This window comes from Copadichromis virginalis, linkage group LG2, assembly GCF_057382275.1.
Source record: "Copadichromis virginalis isolate Kocher_CV1m ecotype Utaka linkage group LG2, C_Virginalis_male_GT1.1, whole genome shotgun sequence".
NCBI lineage: Eukaryota > Metazoa > Chordata > Actinopteri > Cichliformes > Cichlidae > Copadichromis > Copadichromis virginalis.
The window spans coordinates 29,491,308-29,515,414 of record NC_140619.1 but is presented as its reverse complement, the minus strand read 5'-3'; the positions used below and the strand labels follow the sequence as shown (position 1 = coordinate 29,515,414).

Sequence of the window (24,107 nt, the reverse complement as noted above, 5' to 3'; positions counted from 1 at the left end):
TTATTTATTTATTTTTTTTGGGGGGGGTGATGAATCACTGAGGTCAGTTTCTGGCTTGAGAAATGCTACGTGATTGGGTTTTATATGCAGTGCAGTCAGACCCCACAACCCCTGTGGACCAACTGTGTGATTCATACAGGGTAAAGCAAGTCTTTACACATGTAACTAGCATTGATTACATTATTCATTCTTGAGTCTTCTGGTGTATCTTGGTTAAAGGAAAGCTCTTCGAAAATGCTGTCACATAATGATGTCCTTTTTCTTTTTTTTAAAAAGAACCAATCACAGCACTGCAATGCTATGATTGGCTCTTTAAGTTGGTTCTGTGGCCAATGACCAGCTTAATCTGTCTGCAGACTTGTTGCTGGAAGGTGGCTTCCTGTTGTATTTGGCTATTGTATGGGTTACAAAACAATCTGGATGAGTCATAGATGGTCTCATCAACATGAATGATGTCAGCATTATGCATATTTCAGAGTACGTTTTGAAAGTATCTCAGTCAAGCCATCTTACATGCATCATCATCTGGTATAATGTGATTGTCATTGAAATAACCTAAAGTAATGATGAGAGCTGTGGACGTCAGCATTGATGTGCAGTGTACAATACCGGTCTGTCACACCCACAGCTTCCCACTGCCAGCCTGGAGACATTAGCACACAGAGCTTTGAGTGACACACCTTGTGGTAGTCTTGGATGTGCGTGTGTGAGGGGGGAGGGGGGGGAGCTGGCTGGCTGGCTACTGACTCCATCCGTGAGTGGTGCGTCGGCGGAGCTATGAATGGGCAGAGAGGGGTGTACTCTCACAGACACCATAGCAGCAGTGAGATGAGGAGTGTCATTTACTCCACTGCACGCCTACTGTACTGAGAGGAGAAAAGAGAGGGAAGGAGGTGAGTGTATGAATTAACCCCAGGCATTTCATTTGTCTCATTTGCGATGATTGCAGGGCTCGTTCAGTCAGTAGATGTGGGTGCCTTTTTTTCTCCTCTTTCCATCACCCGCATCATTCATCCTCCACTCCCTTCTGTCACTCAGTGCTTTACTGTGCTTGATGAAAAGTACTGTGCCTCCTTCATTTCCTCATTCATGGAAAAGCACGTTTTCATTCAGACTGTGCTAGCGCTCTGTCTTGTCTCTGTTTTGTTGTTTACAGCTTTCAGTTTGAGCTAAGCTTCATGTCCATTGTACATCTGGATGAATAACAAGCAGGTTCTGGATTTCTAAAATAGTTCTTCTAATGGGAGCTCACACCGCCTTAGAGAGTCCTGCAAAATATGTGTAAGTGCTGTAAAACAAAACCTGTCCAGCCGATCGATGCAGGCACATTAATGTGGATTGAAAGATTGTGCACAGTTGAAGGGCAGTCTTCAATCAGTCTTCAGTGGGTTAAGAATGAAAAGATTATGGAGTCATAACCATGACTCGGGTATCAGGTGAGATACACATGGCTCAGCTGTGATTCCGACAGAGGGCAGTTGTGCTGGTCAGCTACTGACTTAATACATCCAGCTGGGTGTAGTTGGGATGTGTGCATGTCCCACCTGAGTGTGACAAAACAGACAGCACATCATCATCAATTACACGGCATAATGTCCTTGACACTGAGCCATTTTCATGTGCTCTCTTCCATCACTGCTCACATGCTGACCTTGGTGCTCCAGCCATCTCGCTGTGTGTTGTCTGTGGTAAAACAGCCCATTTTATTACACAAATCCTGGCCACGTGAAGATTTGCGATCAGCATGTTTGCAGACACTTGTGTGGTGGCTGAGAAATGTCAGACACTGATTTTTAACTCCTGGTTTGAATTCCTCCCAAAAGACTTGAAACCATCAACACATGGCTGAAGCGATACAGGCATCCAGTGTCATCACTGTTTGACTAAATCAGCGAATGAAACTAATGACTTCTTATTGTGTTTCCAGGAGGGAGTGATTTGGCAGACCTTTAGGTTGAGCAGGAAGAAGGCAGGAGTGACAGTGCAGAGGCAGAACACACATCCACAGGAAACTTATGCTTAAGGAGCTCTTGTCATGTTCTGTTTCTCAGTTAGGGAGTTAATTAGTGTTGACCCGGACGCAAAGATAGGCTCTGTGTGAGGTTCTTTCAGGGTTATGGATTCAAACCTCCGGAATAGATTTGCTTCTTACGTAACGCAGATGTGAACAGCAGCGTTTATTAAGGATCGTAAAGGCTACGTAGTCATTAAACTTTTCTGCCTTATCTTTTTCCTTCTGCTGCATCTCAAATTGAGTCTGTTTGTTCATCCCTGCAGAACAAAACTTATTCAGTAGCTTTAAATGGTAAAGATTGCTTTGCATGTGTATGCTCCCGTCTGTAGGGGCGTGTAAAAGCTTTATGCATGTACATTTCTTTTTATCTATATCAAAAAAAGAGACGTGATGATTTCGATGTGCCACCTTGATTGTTGCTCATGTGGACTAATCGTTGGCGAAGTGTTTCTAAAAGCCACAGGGGTTTTTATCTCTGCTACAAAGGAGCCGGACTTCCACCCGCCTCAGTCTAACCTATACGATCCTCCACTTCTTGGCTTCGTCTGCAGTGGAAGAATTTCTCTTCTACACAAAGATGAAAAGACGGTAACAGAGGAAAGCAGGGGTTGACAGAGTGAGGCAAGCAAGCAAATCATTCACATTTAGGTCATTTCCTTCAGCGAGTTGGTCAGAAAGAGCACTCAGGACTCTTTGAATGCCTGCCCTGCCATCAAGCCTCAGATTATCCTCAGCTGTCCCTCAAAGGACTATAATGCACATTTTAAAGTAAGTGCAGAGAGTTCATCATCCCTCCTGGCTGTACCTACCGAACAAACATACATGTTCTGCGGTAATGGAACTTGTATAAAAGAAAGCAGAAACTCCACTGGTACTGACCAAGTGGAGTATTTCTGGCCTCACTGAATATCACATATATTCCACTTCAGGTAGGACTTTGTACCAGAGTTCCCTGCAGCATCAAAAGTGATGCCACCATGATGTCAGCCATCACAGCGATTGAGTGCGCTCCCGTTGATCATTTCCTATTCATTCTTTATGAGCCCTGGGCTAAATGCTTCCTGTAAGCTTAGGCAGAACTGGAGCCCAGAATAGTAGACTGTTTGACTTCAGTCAGAGTGTGTATGTATATATGTGTGTATATGTGTATATATATATATGTGTGTGTGTGTGTGTGTGTGTGTGTGTGTGTTTGGCATTCTAGCCTCATCAGTAAGTAATAAGTAAATTGTAATTCCATGCATCTTGGAAAGAGATAAGCTGTCTGTTAGATGTGCTACATTTTGAAAACTCAGCAATGATTGACGCTTTAAAGGCTCTGAAAAAAAACACAGCTTTTTGTGAAATGACTCAGTTGCCTCAGTTACATAATGGTAATGTTGCATATGTCTCTGCACCAATCAGGATTTAGAAACAGGTATTTTTTTAATGTAGAAACATCAAGGATATGAAGTTATTTCTGTTACTATCACATCATTTTTCATATTTATTAGGTTGCAATATGCCAAATTACATTATTAATTCAATTTACAGTTATTTTTATACTATTCATTCACAACAGCAGTCACCTCAAGTTCATTTATATTATAAGGTAAAGACCCTACAATATTAAAGAAACCCCAAGAATTACACAACCTCCTCCGAGCAAGCACCTGGTGACAGTGGGAAGGAAAAACTCCCTATTAACAGGAACAGACCTTCAGCAGAACCAGGCTCAGGGTGGGACACCCATCTGCGGTGACTGGTTGGGGGGGAGGGGAAGGAGAATAGAGGACAGAGAGACAGAACAAATGGCAAATCATAGGAAAAAGAGCCAGAAAAAAAAATACTGGCAAAAGTGATAGATCCACTTAGATGGTGTTTCTGCTATTCTCTGCAGGATGTAGACAAAAGCATCAGAAAACTACAATAACTTCCTAATTTTAAAGTTTCCGCTTTCAATAATGTTGGTTCCCATGTTCAACCAAGAGCTTTTAAGCTCAAGTCTTTTGTTTGAAATACCTATGACATATTTTATTTCTTCTTTTTGAACAGCAGCACTGAACCACCCCTTCATACCATTAGAATCTGTGCCTGACAGAGAGAAGCAGACATCAAAAGGGAGGCTGATGGACTGTTAAAAAAAGAAAGGGAAAAAAAGTCTCTTGTTCACTGAACCAGACCCAGTGGTGTTTTGTCCCTCAGCCAACAGGGCTCATGACTCCAGCTGTGGCCCTGGCTGTGACTGTTGCCTAGTGTTCTCTGTGGTCTTTCAGTTCTCGAGGAATCACTGTTTGAGTAACTGTGTGTGTCCTTGTTCAGAGCAGTCCTTTTCACGATTTTATTTGCTGTGACTTGCTGTTTTGCTTTCATCCTCTGAGCTAAAGTTGAGCTTCTGTTATGTCAACCGTTAGGGCTCCAACAAGCAATGTTTATATACTGAAATACAATTTAAAAAAAAATATTTGGTGGATTTATGTATAATCAAACAAGGTCAGAAGAATTACCACCCCTTCTTCCCCCCCACCGCTCCTTTTTTTTTTAAAGTATGCCTGTTTTGCCAGTAGAGAAAATTGAGCCAAGCTAACCTGTAATCAGTCATAATTTTTGCTTCTAGTGAATCCCAAAGCTAAAAACAAACAACAGGACACTGAAATCTGCAGTAGTGTATCTCTGAGTCAGAGACACCCTCTAGTGAGAAGAGCTCATAACTGCACACTCTCTTGCTCCACTTGGATCTCTTGCAGTGGATCAGACCGCTTAGGGCAAGATTAATTGTTTGCATTTTACTGGATATATTAATGACTTTCCCTTGTCTGTTGTTGTTGCGTGCAGTCACGCTTTTTGAAAGTTTCTCTCGTTTTTTCTCCTAACCTTTTAGTTGCACAGCCAAAGTTTGCAAGAAAAACAGAGTGATCCATCCTAAGTCCCCACAGCCCCGAACTTCTGAGGAAAAACTTTCAAGTCAGCCATGGAGCAGAAGACAAATGAGGTACTTAAGAACCCGATACTCTGATACACTAAATTTTAATCATTTGCCGTCTAATGCGACCCTTCCCTCTGCCTAGTGTCCCACCAGCACCTCTCCTCAGAAACACATGAAAAATAGGTCTAAGTCCACAGAGGAGGTACAGCAGTCAAAGAAGGTGAGCCTGCAGCAGCCTGATGTTCACCCTAGCACACTATTTCTTCCCTCACCCTATGAGTCAACCTAACTGTCTTTCCTCACAGGCCTTTTCCTCACAAAAATCACTCCCAGGCAGACCAGAGCTGGAGAGAGTGAAGGTGAGATGTATCACTGTTCTACTGTATTGGCATTAAAGCCTAAAGCTATGTTTAAAACCAGAGTTTTATTTTTATTTGTTGCAGGAATGTCCTGATGGCTCTGAGACACCGCCATCCTCCAGCGAAGAACTGAAATGATGAACAAAGCCAAAAAAAGATGCCATAAAGCTACATCATCATAAACCTGAGACATAAAATGTGCAGATGTACACAGCGGAACATGCAGAATAGTATATGTAAAAAATGCAAGCCGTGAATTGATTAAAAGGAGAGAATTGGACTAAAACACACACACACACACACACACACAAATTCACCCTACCGCTGAAACAACATGTATGTGAACAAAAGGACACCTGTGATGATATTGTTTCATTGTACTGTGAGTGGTGTATACATGCCACCTGAATGTGTAGTAACAATAAAGTGATGTTGCTGAGTGAATCTGTGTTTACTAACCTCCACTAAGCCAACTGCCAAATAATAAGGCTGTCGGAAACAATACAGATAGATGATGGTGTGCAGCAGAGGATGAAAGAAGCACAGCTTAAAATCGAAATCTTTATGAAATCACCCAATAATATGTAAGATTATCCCATCGATGCATTCAATGGCAGTCTCAGTGTATTTTTAAATAAAAATAAATAAAGGTGCTGATGTTTAAGGACGGAAGAGCTGCTTCATCACACATAAATATATGTATCATTAGTTTCAAATGTTCTTTTCACCCTGCAACGTCTCCTGCAGTTTTTTTTTTGTTTTTTTTTACAAACTTGCAAGGTCCGAAGCCCAATTTGAAATCTGGCAACCTTCTGCCACCCACGCAATCCTTTAATCATAACTCTGATTACTGCATGAAACTACGATGGAGTGTTTTCTTCTCGGTGATTTATTTTGATTTGCTTGTTGAAGTTCTGTTGATTGATTTGCTCGTTAAAGCCGATTCTCTCTTATGAGCTTTACGTCTGCCACCTACGATAAGAAGTCATTTAAATTCCATGGGTTTTATTTTAATAGTTGTGATTGCTTTTTGTTTTTAATTGTAAAATGCGCCTCCTTGGCCAGCAAGCCTGCAGGCCTAACTTCAGCACCCACTAGGGGGCTGCAGCAACCACTTTGGGAATCGCATAATCTGAAACGGAGGCCGTACATGTGGCAGGATTGACGCTTGTTCCTAAACCAGCAGCTTAGGTGCTCAAATCCTGAAATCGAGTTGATTATTTGAGTCTGATTGTTTCAGTTCTGTGAATGTGAAGCTCCAGTTAAGATTTTAGCTCTTGTGTTAACAACAGACATGAAAAACACACAGATCTATATAAAATATCAGAGTGCTTTTTCTTTTTCTCAAAGCGTCATTACTCCCTTCGTGTAGATGACAACAGTGATCAAGGTAAAAGAGATTAGTATTAATCTGAATGACTTGTGCTGATTAGTGTCACCTAGCCAGTCAAAACAAGAACAGAGTCTTTAGAATAAGACACACACCTGTGTAGAGATAATTAACTGACGTTTTGTTCATAGTGTTATGGGCCCCTTTGTTAAAAACCCAGAGGCTTTGCTTTATTTATTTTTTAATATTAGATAAACCAAGCAGGACACCTTGCGTGGCAGAATTTAGCCCCCGTCTGGTTCGGCATGCTGTGCAGTAGCAGCAGCCACCCTGTGACTCGCACATCTGGAGATGGGATTAACTGCAACGTGGAGTCTTTTTTAACCAAAGAGCTCTAGAGCTGCTCAGTGTGTGTTTACGTGATTACATGTGTGTGTGCGCGCGCGCGCGCGTCCATGTGCGCTGGTACATCTGTGCTTCGTTTTTTTTTCTCTCTCTGTATAATTCTGCTCCAAATCTCAAGGATTTCTCCTCCAGTTGCCACCTACAGCAGCAAACCCAGCTCCCTGAAAAACAACAAGGCTGTTATTTCTCTCAGGCTCCCAGATCTCATAACAGATTGGAAAGCAACAACTTAGTCTAAAGGGTTTATTAAGTTCATAGATGCAAGTCTGGTGTCAGCAGGCTTGGGAGATTTGGTTGAGAGCACTGCTGATATGACAGAACCGCGGCTGCACTAATCATTAACAATTACCCCCACAACAACACAGGCGGGCGCTGCGTGTGGATAGTGGTGCATGCGTGTCAAGAGGCTCTCAGAAAATCTCCTTGATAGTCTATTTCCAATCAAAACAGGCTTGATGCTGAGTGCTGGCAAAGTACCTAAGTACTTGAACATTCTGTACAAGTCAAACAGATTACGCTTTGCGTGTCTGAAATACTTCCACTGACTTATCTCGTGGAAGAAGTGATCATTTAATACCCCGGCTTTAATCTTTGCCAAGACTACGAAATGTGATGGAAACAGCCGCATGAGAATGTGAGCGGACTTATCTCCCAGGTTTATCTAAAACACGCCACTAGATGTCAGGTTTCTCCTGCATTGCTACCTAAAAACCTCAAGTGAGAAGGGCTGATAAATCACATCAAACAGGCCACTTCATCTTGCAATCTTTATCTGGGGCCCAAATCAGGTGAAAATAGCTGGCTGAACAAACATCATTTATTACCTAATACACAACAGGCATTTAAGACCTATGCATCATTAACTTAAGACATTGTGTAACTGATTAACAATGCTGTCTCTGATGAGAGAGCAAGTTAATAACCGAGAGATCACGTAGATGTTTCCCCCCTGATACCTCCACACTCGGTCTATTTAAAGATGTTTTAGTCTTCAGTTTGATACCTTCCTTTAGCGGGGTCATGAGCAACACCTAAGCCTTTGGACAAGGTAAGAGGCAACACTATTTTACTATATACACTTTTTTTTTTTTTAAATTCCAGCTTTTATTTCGATGTCTCATACATACTTTTAGAAAATCTTGCCAAGTAAGCTGACTCACACTGACAACATTGGCTAAATGCTTGAGAAAAGCCTGCATTTTTCTACAAAGCAAAACAAAATTGCAGCAACACTAATTGAGAAATTATCCATGTGAGTCACAGAGACAGCCTTAAACACAAACTTGCACGTAACGGCACAAGAGCTGAGACGGGAACGGTAGCAGACTGACAAACAGACGAACGGGGCAGTTAGATTAGAGGATAACATTCAGTACACACACTCACAAAATCAGCTCAGATACATTCAGAGTTTATCCTGCTGCAGTGGGCTGTTTCTCCCACATACAGACAGATGTACATATGTTAACGCAGGCCTCCGCGCGCATCTGAAACCTGCAGCAGGATGACACGCGCGGTGAGGATGATGCAGTGACTGTAATTACTGTAATTTCGGCTGCTGTAATTACTTCCATCCTCTTTGCTTTTAAGAGACATTGGTACTCCCTCCTCCACTGGAGTCCCCGAAGTGGAAGACAGAAAAAAAAGAAGGGTGGGATGGGGGTGGGGGTTTGGGGGGGTGGGGTGGGGGGGGATCTCTTCAAATCAAGAGCATGAAACCCTTTGAAGAGACTTGCTCTATAGATGCTGGAGAGTCCCTTGAAGAGCTGGCTCGCAGCTGTAGGAAATGGAAGACAGGATAAGCTACACGGATCCTAATGTGTTCTTCATGATCTGATGAGGTTGTTTAGTTGTTTGGGAGGTGAGACGCCTGACCTCACATCACGGATGGCTGCCAATTACATAACCACGTGGGCTGCCTTCGCTCTCTTCTAATTGCTTGTCTGTTGATCCCTGTACCTCTGTGAGAGATGGGCTCATATACACACTTGTTGGTCTCTGTTGGCTTCTTTTTCTTACTGCTGCAGGTGGCTGATAAATACATCCACTATCAGATCTGTTCCCTCCACGGTGGTAACATCCTGCGATTTTAATTGCTTGCATATCTCCACACAGCACTCACAGCGCCATGTCCTCTCGATCTATAACCATAGTGTCCTCTGGACGGAGCACGGAGCTCGGCTTCAGTGGTAACTCATTAGTTTAAATTCCCACCATTCTTGTTTTATGTCTTTGAATTGCCTGACTCCTCTTCTGCTACCAGGGGTGAGAATACACTCGGCTCAGCTCCCCTCACATCCCAAACTCCCACTGGCAGAGGAGGACAGGGAGTCTGGCATCGGCTCCACCCTTGACCTCACTGGCAGCTTTGAGGGCTGTAACCAACATACCAATCACCACTCCGACAAACCCTCACTGATGGAGGCAGGCACATTCCCCGGGGAGAAAGGTACAAGAGAGGCATAAAGAGGAGAGTGACACATACATCTCCCACGCTGGCAGCAGGTTTAACCTCTTTGAGGCGGTAAATTACAACAGCAGAAGCGAGTCACAGGCTCATTAGATAAGGACATGCTCAGGAGACACACAGTGCCAGTGGGATCATGTGGCCTCTCACTCAGCAGTGTTTGGCTGCATATGGGTTATGAATGTACTTTGTCAGATGGCTTCTATCTCTACATGTGAGAGGACACAGCTATCAGTCGAGCAGTGGCCAAAAACATGCTGCCGTTTTGTTTCATCAGATAAAATCCCTTAAAAAAAGATTTCAGTCTAACCGTCTCTTTGCTGTTTTCTCCAGACAGATCTCCTCAGACCTCAGCAGCGAGTCCAAACAAGATCAAGAAGGTCCTTATCAATCTATCCAAGATCCCTCTCCTCTTCCTCCTCCTCTTCCTCTTTGTTTGCTCCTTGGACACTCTGAGCTCTGCCTTCCAGTTAGCAGGGGGTAAGCGCTCTGACCCTCACTGCCCCATCAGCAGGTTCATAGTGACTCAGTCTGTTGATATTTGACAAATAAGTGAGTCACCGAGCACCAGTTCACACCATCCTACTGGGCCCTGCTGCTGTATAATTTACTGCCGAGTTTGATCTGTGACCTTCTTGAAATTGGGGAAACAGACAGTTTGATTTTTGTTTAACATTGCTCTTGGCAACCTTGTGATTCCTAAGACTGGTATTTTTTTATGTGTGTGTTTCTGTGTATGTGGGCGGCATATCTAACCAGGTAAAGTGGCAGGGGACATTTTCCAGGACAATGCAGTGCTGTCTAACCCCGTGGCAGGGCTCGTGGTGGGGATCTTGGTTACTGTGCTGGTTCAGAGCTCATCAACCTCCACCTCCATTGTAGTCAGTCTGGTGGCCTCCGGACGTGAGTAGGCACATAAACGCATGTGCAAATGTGTGAGTGCCAGAATTCAGGTGTGTGCGCGTGTGTGTTTATTGTACTGTCTGCACAGTAGGCTTATGTCTCTGCAGGTTATTATTTTGCATATATAGATAAGTTAATAAACAGAAAACAAAATCCATTACCGTAGCAATAAAACCAGAGAAAATAACACCCCCATGGCGCCTTATTGGCAGCAAAATCAATTTGCAGTCTATAGTTCAAATCGAAATTTTCTGCCTCAAAGTCCTATAACAACCCGTATTCCCTGTGGAGGGTTGAATCCATTATGATCAGTTTGTTATTTGGCATTAAGGATCAAATTAGCAAAAAAAGTTTGGGTTACATTAACAAACTATACCAGAGGATTGTTCTTCAGAGAACAGGAAGATTTGCTTGCACACATTTCTCCACTAACTAAACTAGCAGATGAACAGCTAAGAGTGATGTTTCCTGTCATCTAGCATCTAAACAACCCCTTGAAAAATATTAAAACGAGCATTGTGCTAACTTTTCGCTCCATAACTCACATTCACGGGTTTATTAATCTCCTGAAAGTGCTAGGAAAGTCTATTGTAAATGATTTATTTGTTGCGTGCTACTTTTGGCTGCAGATTAATGCACCGTTGTTGCTTTTATTTTATTTTATTTTTAGCTTTCCACTATTTAGATGTTTATGTCAGTTTTCAAACTTGTATAATGAAAGAATGATTAATGTATAGTACTGTACACAAGTCTTGAGTTGCCCCTCATTTCATTACATTTTGATTCCAAAGATCTACATGTGGTCTTGAGCAATAGTTCTCCAGGCTTTCTGAAGGTCTCTCAAAGCATTTCATTGACTTTTCACTTACTTTCAGGTCAGTCCCCATACCTGACTGTTCTCAAAAGGACATTTTTTTGAACCACTGAACACTGACCTATGAATCATTCAAGTTTAAAAAACACCACCTAACTGAAGGGGTGAACCAGTGTTATGTCTACGCAAATAGAAAGAAACAAATTGCACTTTGTTACAGACTGTCGCAAAAACATTTGTTCTTTTCATTTTTGAATCCACAAAAAACAAAAAATGCCAAAGATAATACAGCTGGACAGGATAAAATAGTAGTTTTCTGCCAACAAAGTAGTTTCCAAAGAGCTGTTAGCTGAAAACTCAGTGTGTCCTTAAAAATTGAGTAACCTGGACACGTGAAGGACAAAAGAAGAAGGAAGACCTAAAAAAAAAAAACCCTATATACAGCAGACAAACAGTATCTGAAAATCATGGCCTTAAGAAATAGGAATGTAATCAATCAAAGATCTGACACAGGACCCGAGAGATGCATCTGGCCCGTCACCTGATCCAGCTACTGTTCAATGATGCCTCATCAGTAATGGTCTCAGTGGAAGGGTGGCTGTCAAGAAGCCATTTCAGAAGAAAGGAAAACAAGCAGAAAAGGCTGAGGTATGCAAGATTACACAAGAACTGGACTAAAAATGAGTGGCAACAGCTCGTACGGAGTAATTAATCCAAATTTGACATTTTTGGTTCAAATCCTCATCATTATATCCAGATGAGGTCAGGAGAGAAGCACAAAGATAGAGATTAAAACACAGTAAATGCTATGTGATGGTTTGGGGCTGATGGAGATCTTTTTTTTAAAACTGATGCAATAATAAACAAAGTATTGTTGATTTTGATCCAACTCAACATTATTGAAGCAGTCTGAGAACATCATGACAGACCAACATCCAAAGAAGAGCTTTAAATGTCCTGCAAGAGCCCAGAGAACTATTCCTGAAGACTGCTTAAAGAAAGAAACTCTGTTTTTGCCTTATATGTGTATATTTGCATGTTTCAATTAAACACTGCACCCATTTTCTATTTTCCTTGCAAAATATAAATAAATGAGAGGTGGCTCAAGACGCTAACTGAGACCCATTTCGAGATTCCAGTACTGCAGTTGCAATTTGTAAAAATGATGTAAAATAAGTGTAGTCTGACAGGGTGAAGCAAGATTAGAGGGGCAATCAAATCCAACCTTTCTTACTCTGGGTAATGTCTCATCATCTCAGTCAGCCTTGTGTAAGACCATTATGTGGTAAGGTTACAAGAAAATGTCCAGGCTTTTGCATGTAGGTCTTCCACTTTTGCTCTGGGTAGTTAAAGTGAATTATATCAGTATGCAGGAGTTGCTGCTCTGCTTCCAAAGATTTGTTTTAAATAAGAGAGCCATGAGGATGATTAGAGGTAATTACTGGAGACTGAAAGATATGGAAAGGCATAAATGTTTGTCTTCCTGACGTCTGCCCTCTGGGTCATCGCCATTAAAGGCGTATTCAAAAATAACCCATCTCCAAAGCCGTCTCACTTAGCCTAGAATTACAATCACCTCTCATTTCCATTAAAACACATGTTGCATCAAAAAAGTACAAGGCCATTTTCTGTAATTATGTATATATATATATATATATATATATATATATATATATATATATATATATATATATATATATATATATATATATATGCATAAACACCATTTGCCATTTGCAATGGTGTTTATGCATTTACAATGTTTAGTTTTTTTTGTAACATGCTTCTTCATTTTCGCCTCATCTCATAGTTTTAGAAGTCAGGTCGGCTGTTCCAGTCATCATGGGGACCAATATTGGGACTTCGGTTACAAACACCATAGTGGCCATGATGCAAGCGGCAGAACGAACCGAGTTTCAACGGTGAGTGACAAAACACAGCAAGACCGAGGAGGAGAGTGGAGGTAGAATAGGGTGGGGGTTGAGGCAAGAAGACACTGAAATGGAAAAGTGAAGTGGATAAGTGGTTAGATGGAGGGAAGAGGGAAAAAGTGTTAAGAGAGCAGAGGAGAAAGTAGAGGAGGATGATGAGAAAGCATCAACAGCTGTAGCTGCAGCTTCACACTATAATAATGGCACCAGTCCACACTAATCCTATACCAGTAACCAGTGCCCCATTACATCACTGCCAAAGACCAAAAAAGCAAAAGTTGAGATGTGAAAAGGAGATTAACAAGCAATCACTCTGAGTAGTTTATGATGCTCCTGGATAGCTAACACAGAAAATGACTGTGATCCACGATAGTGCTTTTGCCGGAGCAACAATCCATGACTGCTTCAACTGGCTGTCAGTCCTGGTTCTGTTGCCCCTGGAGGTGGCGAGCGGGTTCATGACTTGGCTGTCTCACCTGCTGGTCACCACTCTGAGGCTCGAGCCAGGGGAGGAAGCACCCGAGCTACTCAAGGTCATCACGGAGCCAGTCACCAAGCTTATCATACAGGTAAAACCATCAGACGCCATTTTTTCTAATTTACTGTTTACTAAGCCCCTTCATTGGACTGCAGCCCTCTATGATCTCAGCTTAGTAACTGTGATGTTACTCACAGCAGGTCAGCAATGTTGTGATTTATTTGTAATTTATATTTATTTTCTTTTTCTGTCCAAAACCAAACATCACAGAAACCAAAATGTAAGAAATAGATTAAACACAACATGGTAGAAGGCAATTCTGAGCACATAATTGATGGGTGTCTCTGTCGAAACACCATAACTCAAAAATCTTCAAATAAATTCTGATTAAGCTTTGTAGGGGTGTAGAGACGGGTCATCAGCAACCCGTTAAAATTTGGCTTATCACAATTTTTCTTCTACTTATAATGCCTGAACTTGACACTACACAGCAAAACAATGGTAAGGTTATTTCAACATCATGAAAAAGTAAAGTATAAAATAAATGATGCACGTCATATTTAGAAATATCTGGAACATGTTTTCAAGTAAATAGTGAAAAATGTCACCTCAAAACCATCTCATGTATCATCTAACTCGTTAGCTGAGGTCACTGCTGAAAACTGATAAACTCGATCAGCAATTCAGCTGCCAAGCAAAAAAAACAAAACAAAACAAAAAAATTGTGGTGAAAAATGAATGTACATCTTCTTTCACCCTCAGCTGGACAAGTGTGTGATCACAGGGATCGCCATGGGGAAGGAGGGCATGAGGAACAGGAGCTTGGTGAAAGAATGGTGCCAGACCAACCTTGTTATGGTAATGTCTCATCTCTAGCCCTGTCTCCTTCACATCGTGGGGCGATCGTGGCTCAAGATTTGGGAGTTCGCCTTGTAATCGGAAGGTTGCCGGTTCGAGCCCCTGCTTGGACAGTCTCGGTCGTTGTGTCCTTGGGCAAGACACTTCTTTGCCTACTGGTGGTGACAGAGGGCCCGGTGGCGCCAGGCAGCCTCGCCTCTATCAGTGCGCCCTAGGGTGGCTATGGCTACAATGTAGCTTGCCATCACCAGTGTGTGAATGTGTGTGTGAATGGGTGGATGACTGGTTGTGTAAAGCGCTTTGGGGTCCTTAGGGACTAGTAAAGCACTATACAAATACAGGCCATTTACCATACTGTGTCACTGTGTACTGGCGCCAAATGGAGCTTGTCACTGATGCCAGTAAAAATGGCCTGGCTAATGTCTTTCTTTCTTTCTTTTATCTATCCATAAATCCATAGTCTCATCACAACGTGAGCACTGAAAGCTGTGACTCCAGCCATGACTTGCAAACACACGTGAAGTGTAAGTTAACCTAAAGTCCTATCTGAATCTGAATCAATCATATAGTAAGCCGGAACCAATCTGTACAACCTCATATCCAAAGAAGTTAACATAATGCCATAATGTTGGAATACAAGCAGTGTGTTCTGGATAAAAGGCTTCCCTTATTTCAACAAGAGAAGGCCAAAACTGAACTTGTCTTCTCAAGAAATTTTTATTTACATAGCAAAACAGTCGATACAAGTATAACTAAACAGTAAGAGAACATTATCAAAAAATATGGCAAACTAAATGGTGGTAAATTGAACTTCAAGTTTTGTCACTTTCCATAGTGTCTCAACTCATTTGGTAAGGTATAAATGCAGTCAAATATCCTGTTATTGTGGCTTTCTTTGTAGGTAGACATTTGTTTGCATCTGCTGAGATGTCAGACCTCACAGTGGGCCTCATCCTACTCGCCACCTCGCTGGCTGTCCTGTGCACATGTTTGCTGCTTCTAGTCAAACTGCTCAACTCTCTTCTTAAAGGCCAAGTAGCAAAGGCCATCCATAAAGTCATCAACACAGGTTAGTCTAAATTTGAGCTACCAAATGAATAAATAAAAAATGAATATCTTGACTTGTTAGGAAACAAATAATGGATTGCATTTATATAGCGCTTTTCAAGATCCTCAAAGCACTTTACGATTCCACTATTCATTCACACACTGGTGGAAGGCAAACCACAGTTGTAGCCACAGCTGCCCTGAGGCAGACTGACAGAAGCAAGGCTGCCATATTGCGCCATCGGCCCCTCTGGCCATCACCAGCAGGCGGTAGGTGAAGCGTCTTGCCCAAGGACACAACGACCGAGACTGTCCGAGCCGGGGCTCGAACCGGCAACCTTCCGATCACAAGATGAACTGCCAACTCTTGAGCCAGGATAAACCCATCAACCCATCAGCACTAAGTAATACAGATAACCCATCGTGTGTTATTTGTATTACTTAGTGCTATGTGTAGCTCCAGGAAGTCACTGTACTGAACAAACAGCAAAACATCAACCAGTGTTGCTAAAGTTCTCAAAAAAGTAATGTATTACACAATACTTGTTATTTTTTAAACTAATGCCTTATGTTATTTGGAGAAAGTACTTCTCTATCCTACTCATGAGATGAGATCTTTCTTTTAGTGTTTAAATTTGAATCAAAAGAAAGGTGAAAACTTGGCCACAGAGGACCTCACCACTGAGACTGTACTGCAAAAGCATTTACAGGTTGAAATGGAAGCTAAAAAGCTAGAAGAAAAATAAAATTACATCTATATTTCCTAGTGACAAAGGTTGCAGGTGCAACACCATTTCCCCCTCACAGCAGAAAAGCTGACTGTAGTTGAAAAAAATGCTCTTTTCTCTCTTTCCACCCACCTCTTTATAAAGTGAGAACCAATATAACTGTTACTGCAATGTTATTACTGAAATTAACACACTAATACATTCCATTATTGCATCACATAAAAATGTAATGTGATTGCATGAAGATGTACTTTCCAACACTCATAATAACCCAGGTTAAACTGCTACAGTTACTAAAGGAGAAAAGGCCAGTGTAACTAAGCTGGAAGAAACTGGTGTGAGAAGGCACTTGGAAAAGGTGCAATGGGAGTGGAAACCTCTGCAGGGATATACTAACAATGGGCAAATTTACATATGCACATGGATCGTGTTCAATTCAGTAATGACCAAAATCTCTATCAAGAGAAGTGCAGATTGGAAGTGCAAATTTTCGCCCAGATTGCTGATGAATTTTTGAGAAACACCATCAGCAATCTGGGCAAGCATTGTGAGCTGTCCATGGTACTGAAATGCTAAACACAATGGTGAATTTAAGCTTTTTTTTATTTTATTTTTTTTAATTCTTATTATGTGTCAGTATATTATAATTATTTGTTTTATATGTGTGAGGGATGTTGTGAAGCCTTACAAAATTCACACAAAAATCATTTGAGAGTTTATTGAAGCCCTGCCTGACTTCTTGATTTGAAAAGCTTCAGAGCTCAAGTGAAACTTCCAGCTCATATTGGCCAGCTCCAAATATGCATGTTTCCTTGCCTTGTTAACCCATAAGAGGGAGTTCTCAGAATGAGCTTTCAGGGTCCTGGTAGGTGTTTATGACTGCCTTTGATCAGCAATTCTTCTTAGTTTTAGCATCAACGGGCAGATGAGTGTAGAACTGACATTTTAGTTTTTAACATAGATTTTTAACTGAAGGGGGTTACATGGAAAATGTAAGCACTTTATTCTTTAAAGTTAAAAATGATTCAAGTTTCTCTTGTGCATCACTGCAGACCTTCCCTATCCATTTGGGTGGCTGGCAGGATACATCGCCATGTTTGTGGGTGCAGGTGTGACATTTGTGGTGCAGAGTAGCTCTGTCTTTACTTCAGCCATGACTCCTCTTATAGGTGAGTGATGTATGTTTTTGGTCTTTTGAATGTCAAAGTCTGCACACCATGTGCACAAATCTTTGCCAAGCTTCGTGGATTTTATCTGTTTATTCTTTTTTAACTTTAGTCGCCTCAATCAATTCGGGCTGCATGATTATAGGCAAAAATCACAATTAATTTGTTCAATATTGGTATCTATCTATCTATCTATCTATCTATCTATCTATCTATCTATCTATCTATCTATCTATCTATCTATCTATCTATCTATCTATCTATCTATCTATCTATCTGTCTGTCTGTCTGTCTGTCTTTGAGAACAGAGTTTACAAAATGCTTTAGCAGATAGTTAAAGGTCATTCAAGGGTCAAAATCCATGCAAATTTACAGGCCATATTCTATTGAAAAAGCTTCCTTTACTCTGCCAGCTAATGGAGAGGGCCAGCAGTGCCCACAAATCCTCTTACAAAGCTCCTATAATAAGAGGCTTGGCCTATGAAACTCTAAACTTCCATTTGATTTGTTGGAACAGGCCACTCTTAAATTATCTCCTTCTACAGAGATTGTTTAGGTTTATCTCACTCATGCTGACCTACAATGAGCCACTTGTTTGGTTTAATTGGATGATATAATTGTATTTGGTCATACTTTATAAATAGAGTATACTTAAAATATATAAAAAATGCTTTATTGTTGGTGATCAGCTTTAACCTTGTAGGAGCAGCTTGCTAAATTAAGTGCTGAGGAACGGCATGACTAACGCTATAAAGAAAATGATCAATCCTAGAATGGGGACATGAATGTTTTCCAGTGATCATCACTAAATTTCCTATAGATGGCACATAAAATAATCCTCACCTCACTAACTTGACACAAAAAACCTTGAGTCACCAGTCCACTCTTTGCTCAGAGATTCGCAGATCATACAAAAGGAGATGTAACAGTCTGAAGACATTCTTTGAGGCTTTGATGCAGGAAAAAACGGATTTGTTTGCCTCCAGTTTTGACTTGACGCCTCATATGCAGCAATAATGTGGAAGTTTTGTCTGGGTGGCAACATGCTATTTATTATAAACAATTAATGTTTCATAGTACTCAGACATTTTTTCCCCATGAGAAGATATTAACATTTTCCAGAACAATCAATAATTTCCTGTAAGTTAGTGCTGCTGCAACCCACACAAACAGTTATACAGGATACTTACACATGGCAAATCACTCCAAAAGCCAAGCCACCCACATGAACAGACCTGCAATTAACCCATGCAATATAATAGAAACTTTAAAGTTGTCCCTCCTGCTAAATTACATTCCTGGCTATCGACCTTTCCCACATATTAAAGCACATACACATAATATATAGCTTGGGTATCATGGAGATACAGTGTTAGACAACAGGAGAGCAATACAGGCAACCTTACTGGTCTTAAATGTCTTCAGGAGGCAACAGATCGCCCTTCCTAACAGTGGAATAACTAACTGTCTTCATTGCCACTGACTCTAAACAGCAGTGGATACTACCATCCCTCCGGACCACACAGCACAGCCTTTAACTCCCCAATGACCCACTTTTAACTCTTTTTAGTGTCTCCCCCTCACCCTCAATTGCCCACACCTGTCCCCCCATCAAATTGTCTTTCTCATGAAACCAATCACCTCGATATCTGTCATGTTTTAGCCTTCAATTACATCACAGAGCTTATGCCATACTGTGAATAGATTAAAGTGTATAGAAGGAAATCTAAAACATTTTATAAAAATACCAGCATTTCATGGCAGACCTATTACTTTAACTTCCGTCATTTTGACCATTTGGAGGTCAGGAACAAGCAGCTTGTTAATTGCTGACTTTTTACATACCTTTCCTTTTAAGTGGGTGTGGAGGAATAAAATCACAGTTCAGAGGTTTTTGAAAGTGGCCAAAGCTTTTTGAATGGCCAGAATAGTGAAAAAGCAGAACATTGTCCATACAACTGAGAAAAAACCCTTTAAAAATAAACCTTCTAACAGTGGTGTTAATAGACGACACATTTGTGGTATTTCCTCCAAGTGGAACTCCCATCAGTGGAGCTTGAATTAGATGCAACCAAAGACACTCTAACCACTGAAACTTACTGAAACAAACTTTCCAATAAACAAATAAAGGTATGCATGAAATACATGTTGCAAGAGAGGTTTAGGAGAGGTTAAAACTGAGCAGTGTTTGTTTTTTTAAGATTGAGGAACTGCTGAAAATTACTTTTTATCCACAAATATGCCAGAACAGTGTACCAGTGTAAAGTTTTTACACAACTTTGTTTTTCAGTTGTCACAACAGGGGACACATACAGAGAGAACTCCACTGATAACAACACATAAGAATTACTGTTGTGTTCTTGCCATAAACTGCACTCTCCCCCCCAAGGCCAGTGGTTTCTCTACAATATAAATTCTAACACCGCAACCTCTATCCACATGTTTATGGTTATCCTGATAAACTATTAATAAAGGAACGAAAGGTTTGCTGTATTGCTGTTTAATTTGTTTAATTTTGTTTAATTAGCCATGTTATTACCTCTGTGGCTGCTTAAATTCATTTATCTTCTACTTGTCTTTCCTGTGGTATGCCACAAGGTTTCAGTTATATCTATCTACCTATCTATCTATATACATATATATAGCCCCAAGATATTTCCTAGTTACCTAGTTGCGCATCTTGTTTTCGTCCATAGACTGTTAAAAGTTGGACAGCAGACTGTTTCCTTCAATTTTATGAGACAACAGAAGCCCTAACAGATTTGTGGTCAGGGTAAGGGTAATTCTAGGTTCTTTTCCCTTTTTGCTAAGTCTTCTGTGAGAAGCTTTGGTAACCCTTGAGTCGCATTAAATCTCTGGTTTGCTCTTGTTTTTTCAGATAAGAAATGTTGTGAAGTTGAGTTCTATTGTCTCATGCACTAAATTCCAAATTCTTATTCATACCTTCTGGATTATTTTAATTTATTATTTGCTTGCTTTAACAAAGCTTTTTTGCATTCTTGGCAGATTGTTCAGAATGCCACTATGAGACTTACATATCAGTCTGATGCTCATTCATTTCCGGCTTTCAAGTAAATTCAGTGTCCACTGACTACCAAGATTTTGTTTTTGACTTTTAGAGCACTACATGAACAAGCGACAGCATAGATCACTGAACATTTACATCCATACATCTTGGGGGTCCTTGAGGACCTGCTGGCTGTCCATCATACTAGACAGAGAACTATAAAAAAAAGCCCATATGGAAAAGATATATATAAATCTTATAAAGTTTTTATCTGTCTTGTATGAAACTTGTATGAAAAGCATACAAGAGTGAAAACACATATAAGATCCCTTGAAAAATTATATAATGAAACTTGTATGTTTTGTATACTTACTAAAAAAATATATGAAAGTAATGAGAAAGTGGCCACTTTCATGAGTAAATCATGTAAGCCTTATATGATTTATATATGATTTACTCATGAAAGTGGCCACTTTCTTGAGTAAATCATATATGTTTTTACTATTTCTTTTCCATATGGGAGAGTTCACGGCAATGGCCTCCATAGACTCTGGAATGCTTTCCTCTTAGCCTGACAACTGGTTTCTTTCTAAAGGCAGCTAAAGCTTTTTGTCTTTATATTTTTAGCATTTTTGTTGTGGAATTTTGGTGCTTTATGAGTACAATTTTTATTTACTTGCTTTACTTATATAAATGTCTTCAGCTTTCAGTTGTGACCTTCTTTTGGCAGTCACTAATCATCCTATCAGCCAAAGATGTAGTTTAACCTTTATGAGAAGGATTTCTTTAAAAAATTAAAATACTATCTGGTGTTCTCAAATGGCACGTACAAAAATATCTTTCTTTCTTTATATCCGCGATGTTTCCCTTCGACTATCTCAATAAGTATTACGCCACCTGGAGAACAATTTTCATAACTTATTGGGTTATTACTGCTAGTATATAAACAGGGCTAATTTCTGAGATCTATCATAGATGGCATTTGTATTTGTCACAAAACATCTTAAGAACTCTCCGTATAGCTTAGTGGTGCTCTATAAATATTTCAACAGGAACAAAACACTAATTATATTTTCTGGTAAACCAATACGATATGCTTTACAGCATTTGGCTTTGTCATCTTCATCAGGTATTGGTGTAATCAGTTTGGAGCGAGCCTATCCTCTCACTCTTGGGTCCAACATTGGCACAACTGCCACAGCCCTGCTGGCAGCTTTGGCCAGTCCTGGGAACAAACTTGCTGCTGCCATACAGGTAGGTTTTGTTTGTTTTTCTGGATACAAAGGACATATAATAATAATAATGATGATGATAATGATAATGAAAATGATAATGATAATGATAATGATAATGATAATGATAATGATAATGATAATAATAATAATAACAACAAAAATTTCCAGAGGGTTGCTGTGGAAAATGTAATTTAAAACAAAACAAACATCACATGTTTAAACTGAAAACTTTGATTTTGCTTTGTATTTGCTGTGTTTTGACTTCATGGCCATAACCTGCTGAATCTGAGCTTTGTATAAGTAATCAAAATCAGCCATATACTGCCAAAATAACCCTCTTTTTGCCTAACATATGGTAGCCGTTTGAAACATGTAACCAAAACATAGCAAGCTATAGCTAGGCTGTAGACTCCGCAGTGTGAGGTATTTTGTAATGTAGTGTTACAATAAGCTACTCATGAAAGCTGCGTTGCATAATTGGAATATATTTATGATATCAGTGTGACATTATAAGAAATCAGTAGACGCTTTCTACTGGTATGACTTTGAGTTGACATCAATACACATTAAGCATTTGAATTCTTAATTATTAGGTCTCTTGTCTTCTAGATTGCTCTGTGTCACCTTTTCTTCAATGTTTTTGGCATTCTGTTGTGGTATCCTTTCCCATTCATGCGTCTACCGATAAGGATGGCTCGTGTTCTCGGTGAGCGCACTGCCAAGTACCGCTGGTTTGCAATCTTGTACCTACTCCTCTGCTTCCTGTTGCTTCCATCACTGGTGCTGGGCCTCTCACTGGCTGGTTGGCAGGTGATGGCTGGAGTTGGGGCTCCTTTCTTGGGTGTAACCATCTTCATTACCATGGTGAATGTAATGCAGTCCCGCAGCCCCCATCACCTGCCAAACAAGCTCAAGAACTGGGACTTCCTGCCCAAATGGATGCACTCTCTCAAACCACTGGACCACCTAATTGCCAAAACAGTTCTCTGCTGCAGCTTCTCTTGTGAAGACAGACAAGAGGAAGAAGAAGCACCAATATCTCCAAGTACAACCTCTTGCAACAAACACACGGAGTTTGCTCAGCTTGCTTACAACAACCCAGTCATGGATTACCTGCATGAGAGAAGACCAGATGTACCAGTTCTTAAATTAAAAGGTTTAGAGAGGTGCAACAGCACTCCTCTGTAATTCATCCAATAATGAGGGTTTTTGACAAAATGGAAGAAAAATTCCATTTTGTCAAAAGAGTAGGTTTTAGAAAAGTAACTTTTAATTTTTTGGAAATAAACTGATTTGTGATTCCTGACTGACTGACTTCGTTTGAAATGGAAAGCAATTTTAGGATGAGATGTGAGTTCAGACAACACCAACTAAGAATCAATGAGGAGAACAATTTTTTTTTGTTTTTTGTTTTTGCCAATTTTTAACCAACGATTCCCTCATAATGAATGTCTATACTGACCTTTTAAATACAAATCTATACAAAATGTATGACTAGCCTAACTGACGTTAATAAATGGATGATTAATCCTTAAAAAAGGTTTCATAGAAGAGATAGTGGGTTTTTTTTAAATTTTACACTCATTTCTTGTAAATTAGTGTTTGTAAAATCTACATTATGATGCAATGCCATGGCCTCTCTTACCTATTAAAACATAATGATTTAAATATAAATTATTTGAGGTAAAACTGGGAAAAACATTGTGAAAGTGTTGGTATTTATTATGTAATCATGCATAACTATTTAGACAGACACTTTCATCATAAAAATCAACCTTATAATAAGATTGCATAATTATCCATATCTAGATTATTATAACAAAGCACAAAACTTAAAAAAAATGCTTACTGCAAACTAGTTACTGCATTCAAAGCAGTGGTAGGAAACTCCTACAATCCCTCTTTTGATCTCTGTTTTAATTGGAGTTTTAAAAAAAATGATTCGTATTTCATTATTTTGAGAATTTCCTACATTTCTATGACATGTTCCTGGTCTTGTTGACCACAAAAATCACTTTTTTACTACAAGTAACATTGTCTGTGTCTCAGTCATCCAAGTCATGGTCATTTTAGGAGCGACCTGACTTCTTCATGTCATGAAGACATTTCACCCAAGAGGCTTCTTCATTTCCTGAAGAAATTAGGTGGAAATACAGACAGTCTCAAGGTCCCTCTTCAACTCTGTCACTACTGTCCCACAAAAAATACACACAGATATGATATGTACAGTTTCACAGTTTGAAGATTCCCTAAAACTAAGATTTTTCTTGTGCATCTAAAATCCAGCCTCCATGTAGCACCTGTACCTGTTTTCTTTTTTTGGGTCATATTTACTGCTGTCAAATGTCAACCTGTGTTAAATTTGACCCAAACAGTGAGGATTTACACACAAACATCAAGGATTCCACAAAGAAACCAAATCATTTTATCCAGTTTAAGAATATTTAATAAATTCATTAA

At 40.1% G+C, this 24,107-nt stretch overlaps 1 protein-coding gene and 1 long non-coding RNA gene across 2 annotated transcripts; both read left to right on the top strand.

Moving 5' to 3' along the window:
* The first annotated feature begins 688 nt into the window (after positions 1-688).
* LOC146717558 (uncharacterized) lies at positions 689-5,717 on the top strand. The gene is made up of 5 exons (XR_014923604.1): positions 689-893; positions 4,875-4,985; positions 5,062-5,139; positions 5,225-5,278; positions 5,363-5,717. It is a non-coding gene; the product is annotated as an uncharacterized LOC146717558 (long non-coding RNA).
* A 3,281-nt stretch (positions 5,718-8,998) lies between these two features.
* slc34a1b (solute carrier family 34 member 1b) lies at positions 8,999-22,888 on the top strand. Its single transcript, XM_085466091.1, has 12 exons — positions 8,999-9,202; positions 9,277-9,462; positions 9,814-9,960; positions 10,240-10,383; positions 13,008-13,119; positions 13,502-13,697; positions 14,369-14,464; positions 14,925-14,988; positions 15,366-15,533; positions 17,292-17,408; positions 21,542-21,666; positions 22,257-22,888. The coding sequence occupies exons 1-12, from the start codon at positions 9,142-9,144 to the stop codon at positions 22,833-22,835; spliced, it is 1,995 nt and encodes a 664-aa protein (XP_085322217.1). The 5' UTR covers positions 8,999-9,141; the 3' UTR covers positions 22,836-22,888.
* The last annotated feature ends 1,219 nt before the right edge of the window (positions 22,889-24,107 follow it).